We start from the raw sequence: 15,595 nt of genomic DNA, 5'->3' as shown, positions 1-15,595 counted from the left end.
TATCAAATTTGAGAGCATTACTTTCAGATTTCTCTCATAACTCAATCTTATATACAATATTTAAGTAATATTTGATCTTGATATAATTGGGGCCATATCCAGCCCTAACTATTAACATTACATTTATATATCTGCCAACAACACAAATCAAAAGGACCAAAGTCTTTAATAAATCGTATCATTTATGCATTAACTAATATTATGATTCATCTCGTTAACTGACTGTGACGTGCTAAACATTTCCCTTGAGAAACTATTCATGGAACTCAGTGCATGTGTTGAGTTGGCCTGGAAGTTTACCTGTAGCCACGTGAGAAGAGTTCAGAGAAAAACCTTTCCGCCTATAAAAATCACTTTCATGTCTCAAACCCCAAATATGTTTCGAGTCTATTAAATGCTCGTTTAACAAAGTGTAAAAGTCTTTAGATGAAAAGTTTCCTGAGGAGGAATCATCGCTTCCTGCACGACCCAGCTGTTCCTGATTAAAGACGCGTTCAAGGTTTGTCTTGTTCCAGTTTTCTTAAGTTTTACTCACGACCGCGTCATTAACTGAAACTGGTGTTTGTTTGTTTGTTTGTTTTCTGGTTTCTTCTGTTGATCATTGATCTTTAACCACAGAGGACAACAGGAGATCAGCTGAGGAGCAGCAGCACGCGGGTCTGCAGACAGGGGGCGTGGTTTCACAGCTCTGATGGGGCATTCAGGGATCGACGGAAATATCACTATATCTTGTGTGAATGGACCGATCTGGATTCTATAAAAAAGGTACTTTTGTGTGGATTGAAAGATAAAAATTCTAACACGTTTATCGTGAATTACATAAAGTGACTTATTAGTATTTGCATGATTTCTTCTTTAATGTTTTAATGCATTACCGAAACACTTTTAATTGTTTTTATGTGCATCTATCTGTCTATATATATTTATACACACATCTATCTGTCTTTCAGTCTATCTATACATTCATGTATCTATCTATCTATCTATCTATCTATCTATCTATCTATCTATCTACCTATCTACCTATCGAGCTATATATATAAGTATCTATCTATCGATCTATCCATTTTTCTATCCTTCTCTCGATCTATCTATCTCTCTATTTGTCCATCTATCTCCTGTTTTACCCAGTGTGACCCAGTCGTCAGTCATCACATCATGTGTGTCCTTTTCATTAAATAGAACAAATAAGAGCATTTCTGCTGCAGGACTGTGGATGTAGTCGTGTGTAAAACCCAAATGCACCATGAACCGTGTGACTGGGGCTACGGAGAGAGTGGCAGAGGTCCTTGAATGCATCACTAGTGCAGATCAGTGTTGTGTGCGCGGGGCTGAGCTTGTGTGTGTGTGTGTGTGTGCCTGCGTGTGTTTGCTGCTGGCTCCCCTCTGTCCTCCATTACAGCTCGGATCCATCCCCGCTGTACGGCGCAGGCCCGAAGTAGCGCAGCCGCTCTGAGGTTAGTGCCCTACCGCGCAATCTCCACGCATTTCAGCCCCGGCGCAGCCGCATCATCGAACCCGGCAGCGTCTGGGCGAAAGCAGCGGAGTGTTCGGATGGTGACTGGAGTCGCGTTGTGATGCATGTGTGTTTGTTTTTCACCGGCGATGGATGGTGTTGTAGGCGCGTATCGACATAAAGCTCACATAGAGAAGAGTCGCTGTGGATGAGCTGCGGGCCGCTGGGCCTCTGTTTTGTTTTATATTGCGCGCGGTTCGTGTTGGAGCCTGCGCTCACCACATTTACCTTCCTCTTCCCTGGACTCACTTATACCCAGTGTCCGATCACCACCGACCCGCTGCTCCCCTCGACCACAGCCTTTGTTCATTCAGAGGACCGGGACCACACCGACAAATGCCTAGCTAGCAGGCTAATTAGCCGAACGTAGGACGTCGCTAGCTTAGCTCTTCGTTGTCAGGCAGCCGGCAGGTTAGCATCGGACTGTAACGCTGCAGTAATAGCGTTATGCGTTTAACTCCAGATATCACTACCCTACATGCGAGGTGGAAATCAGCCTCGATTCAGTCTGTGAATACGGATAATAAGTGTAAATGTACGTGCATCATGTAGCCTGTTAGCAGCCACAGTTCATGTACTCATCACAGGCGAGATTACATGTAAACAAACTCAGTCCCAGGACAGATGTGGGGCTCCAGATGTGTTGTCGTTTTTTTAATACTCCCTCTCTGTCTCTAAAAACAATGATAACTACTTGCCAGAATACATATTAGTATAAATCAGCTGCCCACTATGAATGAATAGTATATTAAACTGCTTCACTTCATGTAGACAGCCTGTCTCCAGTCACTATACATCAACTGAGTTGTGTGTTTATATATCATAATGTGTGATATCCCCCTGGCACTGTAACATGGATCCATCACACACACACACACACACACACACACACACACACACACACACACACACACACACACACCTGTGCATAAAACCAGTGGAAATACAAACACCAATACTACTGTTTCACACTGTAAAGGCCAGCAGAGGATATTTTTTACTATCACCAGTCACTGTGCAGGATTTGAATGTATCACAGCCAGTCTACATTCACGTGCTGGATATATAATGCTAATCCATCTTTGTAAGATTTAACACAATAAATGGGATTTGTAAAACATTGCTTTGTTGCTTTTATTAAAGTAATGTTTAAGTGAAGCTCCGTGGTGATAGATTTGAAGCCTCCTTGTAGCAGTGGTGCAGTCGCTGCACTCAGACAAGACAAATAAAACAGCTGCAGGCATATTTCTACAAATATTGATAAGGAGATTTGTACTATAACCTACCAGGCAATACTTTTGATTATTTTTGAATTGGTTTTCATTCCATTCTGCCTGAAATAGTGAACTATCGTTATTATTTAAGAATATATAACCAATAAATATCAAACATGAACTGGCATGTATATTTGCCAGCATGTGCCGATACGAAAACTCACATTTTACAGAATAAACATTTATTTTCTTTATTCAAGATTTATTACTCTGGTAACATTTCTGATATTTTTTGTAGTTATTTATAAATACGTTTCTGATTAAATTGTACAATATCAAGCCTCAGTTATATTTCTTATTGACAGATATATTGGTATCAGAGGTATCGGGCTTGAGTCTGAATTTGTTGGAGATAAGCACATATACATAGTTGTGCTTATGCAAAATAAACAATAGTATACGTTTGAGGAACGATGCTTTATATGCCATATTATGCATCTGAGGAACTGTATATCAATAGTCAATACAAACAAGATTAATCCTATACAAGGTCTGTTGATATAATGAATACATAAAATTTATTCAGACATGATGTGGGGCTAAAGCAGTCGCTACAATTATCTTATGCTCCATCTCTACTTTTCCTTTGTCTCCACTCAGTCATTGAACCGTTGATCTAGCTGTGTAGACCGGGTGACCAATAATGGAGGACCACAGCGTTCACCATGAACAGATGACAACCATCGAGGCTGGCGCTGTCAGCCAACAGATCCATCAGGTGAACTGATAACCCAAATTATGAACTAGTGGAAACCAGTAAGAAAGATAGACGATCATGATTGATTGATAGATCATTAGATTGAACCATGAACCCTAACTCCTCAGTCTCATACTTATCCTATGGTATTTAGTTTGAAACCCATTTGAATTGACTCTTTACTGTGCATAGGTACACGTGACCACTTACACTGAAACATCCATGATGAGTGCTGAGGAAGACTCGACGTCCTCGCCAGATGACGATCCTTACGACGACACGGACATTCTCAATTCGGCAGGCACCGATGAGATCACCGCACACCTAGCTGCTGCAGGTAAGTCTAGACACTACTCGATGGATAGAAAACAAGCAGATGTGCATAACTTCCATATCTCTTGAATTCCACGAATCCAAAACAAAACATCCAAGACGTCCTGATTTCAGTGTAATGTTTTCAAGTGAACAACAGGTGGAGCCAGTGTACTGTTTAGTGGAGGCAGTGTCACCCTTTCAACGTTGCCTCCTGTCAAGCTCAACTGTTGAGGGAAGGTGTCAGGGCAGACTGATAAAAAGGTTTTCTGGCTTCACCTTTCAGTCTCAGTTTGGTTATGTTGAGACAAGTAATCTACTTAGTAAACGATCAGAACGAGTCTTTCCCAATGTGAGACCACATGCAAAGTCTTTCTGGCAGAAAGCCTTGAAGGCAAACAACTCCCGACAGCTCCTGACTCTGCTTTTTGTGAGCCACAGTTGCAACTCAGCTCCCTTTCAAACCCAAGTTTCATGATTTAAAAGCCTATTCCAATATGAAATCTAAACAGGAGAATAATAACAACTACAACCATAAAGTCCATACATGTTGGAGTGATGCACAACACACAGTTTAATGGTCATTTAAATGAATCATCTACCAGTACACAAGCTTCCTATTTCTTCTCTTCTCAGGGCCAGTAGGCATGGCGGCTGCTGCTGCCGTGGCAACCGGCAAGAAAAGAAAGAGGCCTCACATCTTTGAATCCAACCCCTCAATCCGCAAGAGGCAGCAGACCCGACTGCTCAGGTGAGCTTCAAACACCAAGGACACAACTTGATCCCCCTTTCCTGTAAAACAGCTACGATGCCAGAAATGTAACTTACAGCACCTTAGATCATGTGCACTCAGGAGGTGGTGTACTGTGTTGCTTCTATTCTGAAGCAGACAACAAATGCCGGTTTTTGTTTACAGGAAACTAAGAGCTACACTTGATGAGTATACCACCAGAGTGGGGCAGCAGGCCATAGTGCTGTGTATTTCTCCCTCCAAACCCAACCCAGTGTTCAAGGTGTTTGGTGCTGCTCCACTGGAGAATGTGGTGAGTGTTCGAGTCTATAGAACGTTGAGCACATCGATCTGCTGCACAATTAAAACAGTTGAACAACCATTTATATTTCTTTAACTTAAGAGATCACAAGGACACATGCGGCACTAACCAAAAATGCTGTGCCACAAACTTTCTGCCCTCCAGGTGAGGAAGTATAAGAGCATGATGTTGGAGGATCTGGAGAACGCTCTCGCTGAACACGCCCCTCCAGGTGGAGACATGGCCTCAGAGCTGCCCCCCCTCACCATAGACGGCATCCCTGTCTCTGTGGATAAGATGACCCAGGTCAGGCTCCTTACTCTCTTCTAATCTATTACACTTCAACCCGCCAAGTAAACGTCATCATATATGCCGCAGTGTACAGGTGCTCCTCTATCTTTTGCCACCAGAGGGCATTAGTTGGAAACAAATCACAGTCCCAGGTTATTTTATGTACATTGTGAACAAGAACTTAGCATCATGGTCAGACACTTATTTTTAGTTGATTACACATGTTCATTGTCACTTACTGAGGTTTTTTTCATCGAATGTCATTTAGCCTTACATTAGTTTGATGCATAGGTCTGACAACAAGCCAAGCTTCCTGTGTTTGTACACAGGATGTGGCAGCAGTGAGTTGAGCTGCACTGCTCATTGTAGGCCTTTCAGTTTCACTGCGACATTAGCACCATTGGCAGCTTGAGTTCTTTCATCACCCCAGGGATCCCAGCTTGTTTACTCTGCATTCCCAGTGCTGCTGACGCATTCTCTGTATCATCGTCAGAGTAGCCAGCATGACAGTGGCCCTCGGAGACTTTCCTCATCCCTGGGAGCACGCTAGCCAATCCCGAGGTAGGATGAGTCCTCGGAGGGCAGGTTCTAGTTGGTGCTTGTTTTTCCGGAGGTTGTAGGATGCGATTATCTCTAGTAACCTGTTGCCTCGCTCAGCTTGACCAAGCCAGGTGGAATGGTGTGGGCGGGTGTTTATAGAGGTGCCATGTGTTGGAGACAGGATGTTGTCTCGTCCCTCTGGGAAAAGGCTGAGGGACCTTGGAAATATCAAGCAGGACAATGAGAGTGGTCCGATGAATGAGAACTAAGCTAACTTAGTTCTCCTGATCTGTATCGGGAAAGACCCTGTCTTTTTTGCTGACATGTGCAGCGGAAGAAATCCCAGTAAGGTTTAGTGACGCAGACAGACGCCTTGACCAGTCCAATGCACGGAGCATCTGTAGCAGGTGATCCACGGACTAGCCTGAGCCCATAATTATCCCCTAGCCTTGTTAGGGCCAGGGACCCAGAATCATAGTCTCCCTTCTAAATGCTGATTGGAGCATTGCTCTGAGGATTAGGAGTGGGGTGGTGGGTGCCAGGACAACATGCCACTTAACTCACTAGCCACTGTAATTAGGCCATCTGGCCTTGTGCACATGCATCCACATACATCCACACCAGCCACAGGTGGAAATGTGAAAACCTTTTGCGGTTCCAAGACCTTTTTTTTTTTATTATTGACCATCCATTTTCAATCAAGAGCCATTTTTGTATTAACTCTAACTTGACATACTGAGAAACCGTGAACCTGTGTTTTGCAATTGTGAGTTAGAAAGGGGGTCTAAAGGGGGAGCAGGGAGGGATTTATTTCCTGCGGAACCAAATTTAGCCCGTAATGTCGAGGCAGGCAGACGCTGCAGTGCCTCATTGTGCAATATAATCCCTCAGTGATGCTTGCATATTACCAGGACACTGAGGACACTGGCACTAAACCCCACCCTAGCCTGTCAGTGAGGGAGTGTGTGTGTGTGCCTGGTCTGGAAGTGTTGACCTGATGGTGAGTGAATATATGTCTGTGTGCCACTCACTTGTGCACCTATAGTGGTGATGCTTGTGGGTGATCAATAGCGAACGAATCAGATTAGCTCAAGACCACACATGACACAAGGAAGCTAAGATCTCTCTCTTTGAGTCAGCTGCCTTCATTGAACCTACATTCAGTTGCACGTTGCTTTGAAAATAGACTAAATATCAGACGTGTGCACTGTTCAACATCACTGCAAACTGCATCCCCAACAAAGATCATAATGGCATCTCTTCTGAAACATATCTGAACATAATAACCTTGATAAAGGAAGGATTTACTGTAGAGCTCCAGTATTAACTTAACTAGGTTTAATTTATGAATGAATACATATTTAAAATCTGATACAAGTCCCAGGGATGAAATTAAAAACTAACAATTTAAATAGACATGACTATTGGAGTCAGACGAATAAATTGGATAAAAAAAATGTTAATAGATAAATACACAAATTTACTCCATTGCCATTGTAATGAATTGGCAAATTTTCACAGCTGAAAAGTAACAAGGAATCGCAGCAGCGGTCGGTCCCACGTTTCCAGTTCACTTGTCTCCTACTTCACTATATAGTAGACCAGCACTCCCCGATACAGTCAGGTGCAGCCACAGTAATGAAATGATGATATAATAGTTCACGTCATCAGTGATCAAAGTTGATCTAATACCTTTGCTTGACATTGATTATCTTTTTTCTTTACAATTTTGACCTGCTTGTCCTTTTTAATATAACCGCTGAGTGTACTGGGACTTTGCTGGGACAGGTTGACTGCTCAAGTGTGTTGGATCACCCCTGGTGTTCTCATGGTGTCTGTCTCACACATCAGGCTGGAGCCACAGCCATAGATTGGTCTGTTAATAAACATGAGCACATTGTTCCCCTTTTGGAAAGCCTGTTTCTATTTGCAGACCCTGACCACCTCAGCACCAAGCAGCAGGTAGCCAATCAATAGCTGCCTCCTACAGCCTGCTCAAGGGCGTGTGTGTGACACTGCAGCTCTCCACTTTGGAGTTTTGGTATCTGTATCATCTTTTTTTTCTCCTATCCATCTGTCCTCTGCTTCAGGCCCAGCTGCGAGCGTTCATCCCAGAGATGCTGAAGTACTCTACAGGCCGAGGGAAGCCTGGCTGGGGTAAAGAGAGCTGCAAGCCAGTGTGGTGGCCTGAGGACATCCCCTGGGCCAATGTCCGCAGCGATGTCCGTACAGAGGAGCAGAAACAGAGGGTGAGAAAAAAACTGGGGAATACTGTGTTTGATTTGTTTTTTTATCCTATTCTGTCTCTGTCACAAATGGCATCTGATGACCTGCGATCTAGTCAACAATGAGTTACCTATTAGACAGTAGAAAATCTGTAATTTTGGCATTCAATACCAGTAGTCTTAAAGTAACTCTGTAGAATTAACTCATAGTTTGAATCGCCCAGGTTTCTTGGACGCAGGCGTTGCGAACCATCGTGAAGAACTGCTACAAGCAGCACGGACGTGAGGATCTGTTGTATGCATTCGAAGACCATCATATAACGACTGTTACCACCACCCAGCACCATATGACCACAGCGCAGAGCATCGCTCACCTTGTGCCGTCACAAACTGTGGTACAGACCATCAACAACCCCGATGGAACAGTCTCACTCATTCAGGTACATTTTCTTGTCGCTTGGACACTATACCCTCGAGTGGCACTTTTTCAAATCATAATCTTGATCATATTTTTTGTTATTTAACTTTCTGTATCTTTTTACTCTCAGGTTGGAACAGGACACACAGTTGCGACTCTGGCAGATGCCTCGGAGCTGCCGGGTGTGACGGTGGCACAGGTTAACTACACTACTGTGACTGATGGAGAGGTGACAGCCACGTGCACTCAAACAAACACATCTTAATAAAAACATGCTTGTGACCTGATTGTATAAAATGCTTCTGAATTTCCTAGAACACATTAATGACTAAAATAAAAGGATGTTGCAGCACATTAGATGATGATATTAAGCGTACTCTATTGGAGCTGTCCATTCAGCACCACAAAATCAAAACACAAATGTGTTCACCAACAAACCTAACACTGCAGTTTTTATGTGTACATAACATTTATCACCTCATTATTGAAATTGTTTTTGGACTACTTTTCTCCAGGTGGAGCAGAATTGGGCCCTCCATAGCGGGGAGATGACAATCCAAACCACTCAATCGTCAGAGGCCACGCAGGCAGTAGCATCCCTGGCTGAAGCTGCCGTCGCCGCCAGTCATGAGATGCAGACTGGTGCCACCGTCACGATGGCTCTTAACAGGTGATTGTGAGAGAATTGAAAATGTGAAAAGGGTTCAATGGTTGTAGAATTACAACAAGATGGGAAAGTTACAGGGGAGATTTGGTGGAGAAGTGATTTGTTCAATTGTAGGTGTGTAATCAGACCCCTCTCATCAAGAACAATAGTCTAATAGTTGAGCTTATTTACATCTTTAGCTAAACCTCAGGTCATTTATGATACCCCTACCAGTTGGATTGTCGGCAGCAGTAAAGCAGAGTTGGCACCGTAGAGCTCTCAATGCAAACTGTCACCACTTTTTTTTTAGAAGGGGGGGATACTGCAGGATAGAGTGTTTAGCGTTCACTGATGCAACCCTCGTGTGTGTTCAGTCACTGGAGGTGGAGCCAGCAAACACTGCAAACCATAAGAGGAGTCCGTAATTGCACAGGCAGCTTTAACAACTGGAAGAGAATGAGGCAACTGTCTGGGCAGGTCACTGGGGTCCCCTCGAGATTAGTGAACTACAGCTGATCCTGGTTCAGCATCTAATTAATTAGCCTGTGACCTTTAGAGTGGAAGGGAACGATGTGCACACATTAACCTGTGCTAATTTAGCTTATTAAGTAAAACCAAGGCAGGTGATAAATGCATGATTCCACATAGTGTGACAAAGTCAGTAAAGGTTTGAAATACTATAAGCCATAACCTGTTGTAAAAATGCAGTGAGCATTGAGTGTACAGACTGTCGTAATAAACAATGTACATGGGTTGTGTTGGACCGTTTTTCCTTTTGGGAAATGTGCCGCACACATTTTTATTCAGATGGGGCCTACAGCGGGAACTAAAAGCGTGTCCCATGGAGGACCGGTCGTCTGCCGGATCGGGTTACAACATCACAACAATACAGCAGCTTGACAATCTCAGGTAGATAAATACAATCTTGCCGCAGCCTGGTTTAATGAAAACCTACACAGCTGTAGCCACTTCTGGATCCCCAGTTTTGATATTCGTGAATTTAAAAGGTCGTAAACTTGCCGAATTTATCAGCCAGACTGTTTTTTTCACTGCACTGGTGTCATGACAATAATTTCACGTGTGTGTGGGTATGTCCCAGTGGGGCTTGTTACGTGCACCCACCTGAGTCCTCCCTCCTCTCCCCTCACCTCCCCCCTGGTGTTTACCTGTGCTGAGTTACCTCCTGCTCCACAGGCTCTGGAACATTGTGTCTCTGTTTTCCAGCTCCAGGAACATGGCCTCCTCTCGCTGTCGTTTCTGCTGTGTTGAGCAAAAAATTGACACCGTATTGACAAAATGAATCAGACATGGTCAACTCCCATTACTTCGATTATTAAATATACATTGATGTAAGGTTGTGGTTATATTTTTCATGACGAAACATCAATGCCAAAATTGCCTGACTTTATTGCCACCATCTTTTCTCTGTTCTCTCTCAGCTCCTCTTCCTTATCTGTCCATCTGTATTTCTATCTCAGATGTGATTATGAGCCAAGCTGTGAACACTTCCATTAGTTCATAACGAAGCTGGTGTGGTAATAGGCTCATGGTAAATCCACTGGAGAGATCTGGTTGATAAAACTGCTTTGTTAGACCTGTAGCACCTGGCGTTTAGGGAGATGTGACAGATTTCTCCATAAGTCCAGACTGGAAAAGCCTCTTACATCGCATACGCTCCTAGCTCTTCACCCCACATCTCTCTAATAACCCCTGCCTTTGTGAGCAGACTGTGTGTGTGCGACCGTGTGAATGTGGTCTAGGCATTACTCATGTTGTGGGGACTTAACTGTTTTATATTGTAGGGATTTGACTTCCTTTTGAGGACGTTGAGGAAGTCCTTATAGCATGATTCTTTAAATTTCGAGGTGTATACATTTTTGTGGTAGTTTAGGTCTCCACAAAATAAACCTAAGTATTTATGTGTGCACTGTGTGTGTATTTGTCCTTTTTGTACGCATGGTTCAGAATATCTGATGTACTGAACGTATGTGTGTTTCTTGCAGTGAGGCAGCTCACGCTGTAGCGACGTTGGCAGAGGCCACTCTACAAGGTGGAGGTCAGATCGTCCTGGCAGAGACGGCAGCTGCTGTCGGGGCACTAGCTGGGGTTCAGGATGCCACAGGTACATATTTATCCATTTTGTTATCATCAGCACAGCAATCACTGAGGCACCGTGCAAAGTACACCTCAGATAGTTTTCAATTTTTTTCAGCTATTTGGCTTCTTCCTTTTCATTATATCAGTTTAGATTTTTTTTTTTTTATGAAGTCATTAAAATTAGCAGGTTAATGAATGTAAAAACTATGGGATATATTGCAAACCTTAGGAGGGATTGTTATTTGTTAGAAAATATATTAGAAATGGATTTTTTCTATGGTGACGATGTAAATATAGCTCAAGATGTGGGCTTCTTTTCAGCTTCTAATTTTTTCAAAATGGTACTTCCCCAGCCAATGTTATTTCTTAAATCTTACAAAGTGGAAGCTTTGCTGTACTGACGCCTCTGAGCTCATACACGCATAATCTACTCTGTGCTGATGTGACAGACCGACACAGTGTGTATCTTGCAGCTGAGCTACCTTCTTTTAATGTTATTTTTTGTTAGCTGCATCACCCAGTAGTGGACGTGACAGGATCGGAGCAGTTTGTAGCGACAGCTTCACATAGTTGTGGTAAACAATTAGCAGCCGTTCAAAGCATATGCCCAGCTAATATCAGTGGGCATCAGGGGAGGCAATGCTAATCTAACATTGATCACCAAATGTAGTAAGTATGTAGTCAATAATGTGAGTGTCATATTTCACATGGATATACATATTTAGGTGAAGCTGACGATGAAATACATTTTACATTGAGTCATTCTTAATGACAATGGTTTATTAAAAAGTATTTATTATAATTTACCTAACAATTTACAAGTTAGAGTCAAGAAATTATGATGTTACTTTTATTTATAATTTCTGCTTTGAATCATGGTTATTTACAATCAGTGTAATGAAGCAATAAATTATATATTTCACCTAAATTCAAAGTGTTAGCTACACACATCTTGTTAAGTCTTGTTCTTATTTAGGATTTCTTCTGACTAGTGCCATCCTACACAGGGATAAATACACAGACACACACTTATACAAATTACACTAGTTCTAGAGGCATCAGCCGGCCCCTCGGGGCCCCACCTAAAGAGCTTTGACTCACTCCATTATCAGTCCATGGACTAATCACTTGGCCAGCTGTCAGCACACAGCCCCAGGTTCTCTTGCTCGTCTATATACATGGACATACATACACTACCAGTATATAAATGTATTCTCTATCTCCTCCTCTAACTGTTCATACACTGCAGTAGCATTGAGAAAAGCAACGAACTGAAGCATGTTCACATTGAATCATCGATTAAATCAGTCTTTTGTTTCACAGCTGCACAGGCTGTTGCAGAAATATGGGCTTTGTTCAGACTCCAGTTAAATCAGATTTGTTTCTCAAATCAGATCTTCAGGACTGTCCTCACTGTTATTTGCATGCATCAGATCTGATTTGTGTTACCAGACAGCAACTTATCTGCATTGCTTAGATAATAGCTAAGTGTGTGTCAGTGTTTATTTGCACGTTGTTACTTAAATTTAAATTAATTTATTCAAATCTAAGATCTGCACCTTTTGTAGTTTGACATCTTGCTTCCTACACGGTGCTTTAGCTGCAATAGCTCACTTAAACAACTGATGGAGCTGCCAGAGCCAGTCCTTCTTGCAAACTATTGACCTTAGCAAATCAGCGTAGTGCTGCAAAGGAGTCAAGAGCACCGTTTGAAGTGTGCTGGCCCAGACACTGCTGATTGGCTTGTATAGCAACCCTTCACCAACACAGACATTACGACCCTGCACACACACCAATACGTACACACTGCGGCACCAAGGCACAGCCCTTAACGTCTTAGTAACCATGTTGGAGTGGCAGAGGGAGGCACTTCACTCAGTAGCCGTACTGTGTATGTACATCACAGTGCCATGCCCTGTTCCCAATAAGCCCTCCTCTGTAATCACTGCCAGCACAATTACCTGCATCAGCACAACTTAACCCTGTCACAAATCACTGGCAAGTGGGCTTAGAGGCCAAGAGGACCAACACTTACCACCCTGACAATAGGGGACGTATTTTAATTTGGGAGAACTTAAGAGGAATAATAATGACTGTGAAGTTTTTTAACCATCAAATTAAATCTTTAAATATTGAAGGGACTAAAATACATTTGAAATCTGGCCTGTGTCGTGTCACATTTGTATCTGAAAGGATTCATGTATAATTTGTGTTGGGCGCATTCGGTGTCCAGCCTCTTAGCTCACACTAATGGGAGCGGGCATGAGCCACTGCCATCCCCTACACTGACCTTCTTGCCTGCCTGTGACACTGTGACAGCTTGTAGGGTGGGGCAGAGGCCCACGTGAATGCAGCAGTAATCCCTACAGGCAAAGACACACACACACACACACACAAACACACACACAGCTGGGAATGGGGGAAGCAAGCTAAGGACGTTCAATCGGACCATTGTTCAGAAACATGGCTTCCTTCTATCACTGCGAACTTCATAGAGTGGCGTAATAAAGAGAAGAGATTATTAAATAGATAATTTCTGTGAGCCTAAATCAATGTGTTCAAATGACTTCTTTTGCGAGATCTACAGAATTACATTAAAATGATTCCAAAAAAGAGAAACCAATAAAACTCACTTGAGCAAACATTGGTTAGTCAATAGACAATCTATTGGAAATAATCAAAGTGGTTGTCAATGTGTTTTCTATCCTTATCATGTGTGTCTAAATCCAACATGTCCCCCCTCTCTTCCTCAGGTTTGGTCCAGATCCCGGTCAGCATGTATCAGACTGTAGTGACCAGCCTCGCACAGGGTAACCGGCCTGTCCAGGTTGCAATGGCACCTGTAGCCACACGCATAGACAACACTGTCACTCTGGACGGCCAGGCGGTGGAGGTTGTGACCATTGAGCAATGACTATTGGAATCCTGAAAGGAGCAGAAGGCACCGATTGGCCACCTTGGAGATGTGTCTGTCCTACTGCGCGTTGTTAATTATGTAAAAAAAAACTTGACTTTGTTGGTGTTTTTTTCCCTTGTAGTTATTTTTTTTTTTTTTTTTTTTTTAGCTCTGTAATGTTGAGTATTTAGTATTTATTTCCTTACAAATCCACCTTTTACTTAAAACAAAGATGAACCAAAAAGCCCAGGAGGAAAGCCACCACTGCTTCAGTGTTTTACCTATCACTGTTATGGATTTTCTACATTGTCTCTGTGCTTGAATGTTTTGTTTTTAGGATGCATTTACAATTAGGTGTAGTCAAGCAGCCACTGCTTCCCATATCCTCCATCACCGCTCTGAATATCACTCTCTCCACTTGGGCTCACTTAAACCTCTGAGCTGTGGACACTCCCCGACTTGGTCCTCACATTAGATGGTAATTTATGTTGAAACACCATGTTGTCGTGTGCTTTTTCCCTGTGCTGTTTTTACTGTGGTCCATGCACATCCTAAGATTTGTGAAGACTCAGGATACACATCAAGTTTTATTTCTTCTTTCCTGCTGGATTTGCTGAGCTGACTTCTAGCAGCGGACGTTTTGACGACCTAATCCATTTATTTTCAGTGCATGGATAGGATCAACCCCTCTGAATGTTATTTTCTTTGTATGTCACCTAAGACTCGGTGGTCAACATCAATTTTGTATATGACAGAAAGTTGGTTATACTTGGACAAGAAGTGCAGTCTATGAAATGCAAAAACTCTTGAAACAAAAATAATTGCTTGCAAAGAATCAGCTTATTTTGATGCAGCTGTAACAGTTGATTCCACTCTCACCAAACATGTGTATTTAAAGAAATAAAGTCCAATAGACTGACGGCTGTTTACCACTCGCACTGTGTCTGTCTCGGTTATTAATACACTGTTCACCCAACAATTAAACCATTAATAAACTATTAAAGCAAGATTTGTTAAGTTTCAACAATTTAAAGGGTTTGGTACTAACAGATTACATATATTTAGGATAACATGATCAGTGGAGCGCATATTTCCGCAGAAGACCAATAAATTGTTGAAATTTTGTTTGAATAACTCTCCCTGTAAGAGTTGTGTTGATTTTTCACGAGTAAAATGTTAATTATGAGATAAACTGTTAACCACGTTTTTAATAGCTGATGCTAAGCGAATAATGTAAGCTGTACTGGCAGGCGATAGCATGGAGCTAGCTAGGTTAGCCAACAACCTATTCCAGCAACTAGCCCCAGTCTGAACATTCAAATTCAAGTCGAACTTGTTGAACTTTAACTTGACCGCTTGACTGTGAGGCAAACAAATTGGAGGGAAGCTAAGGCACTACCTAGCCTAGCATGATACATTTAAACACGCTAAGCTGGCATGGTATAACATACACTTAATACAAGCTAAGCTAGCAGGATAACAAACACACATTGTCTTTACCTGTGTTGCTTGTGCTTGAGGATACGTCTCATTAATTCAGTCACAACGTTAGCTTGTTAGCTAACCTACGAAGCTAACACTTGTTAGCTCTGGCTCCTCCCGCACTGTTTAGGTCCAGGCAGAGTCACAAATATCAGCTTATAACAAATGTG

General features: G+C 42.5%; 1 protein-coding gene across 2 annotated transcripts; it reads left to right on the top strand.

The window, feature by feature from the left end:
* The first annotated feature begins 1,268 nt into the window (after positions 1–1,268).
* On the top strand, positions 1,269–14,878 carry nrf1 (nuclear respiratory factor 1). 2 transcript variants are annotated; one of them, XM_053415355.1, is made up of 13 exons: positions 1,269–1,457; positions 3,391–3,508; positions 3,680–3,824; positions 4,436–4,550; positions 4,716–4,842; positions 4,996–5,136; positions 7,752–7,910; positions 8,111–8,326; positions 8,435–8,533; positions 8,820–8,974; positions 9,758–9,859; positions 10,954–11,072; positions 13,801–14,878. In XM_053415355.1, the coding sequence occupies exons 2-13, from the start codon at positions 3,434–3,436 to the stop codon at positions 13,959–13,961; spliced, it is 1,614 nt and encodes a 537-aa protein (XP_053271330.1). In that variant the 5' UTR covers positions 1,269–1,457; positions 3,391–3,433; the 3' UTR covers positions 13,962–14,878. The 2 variants fall into 2 exon arrangements, with proteins under 2 accessions (XP_053271330.1, XP_053271331.1); XM_053415356.1 differs by lacking the exon at positions 9,758–9,859 and having other exon boundaries at positions 1,272–1,457.
* Positions 14,879–15,595: the final 717 nt, after the last annotated feature.

The sequence above is a fragment of the Pleuronectes platessa genome, chromosome 22, assembly GCF_947347685.1.
Source record: "Pleuronectes platessa chromosome 22, fPlePla1.1, whole genome shotgun sequence".
NCBI lineage: Eukaryota > Metazoa > Chordata > Actinopteri > Pleuronectiformes > Pleuronectidae > Pleuronectes > Pleuronectes platessa.
The sequence above is the reverse complement of the archived record's forward strand: the minus strand, read 5'-3'. Positions and strand labels throughout refer to the sequence as shown.

Coding starts and splice junctions, on each gene's coding strand:
- nrf1 (XM_053415355.1), top strand. CDS start 3,434: ATGGAGGACCACAGCGTTCACCATGAACAGATGACAACCATCGAGGCT. Junction 3,509..3,679: donor TCAGCCAACAGATCCATCAG/GTGAACTGATAA, acceptor TACTGTGCATAG/GTACACGTGACCACTTACAC. Junction 4,551..4,715: donor CAGCAGACCCGACTGCTCAG/GTGAGCTTCAAA, acceptor TTTTGTTTACAG/GAAACTAAGAGCTACACTTG.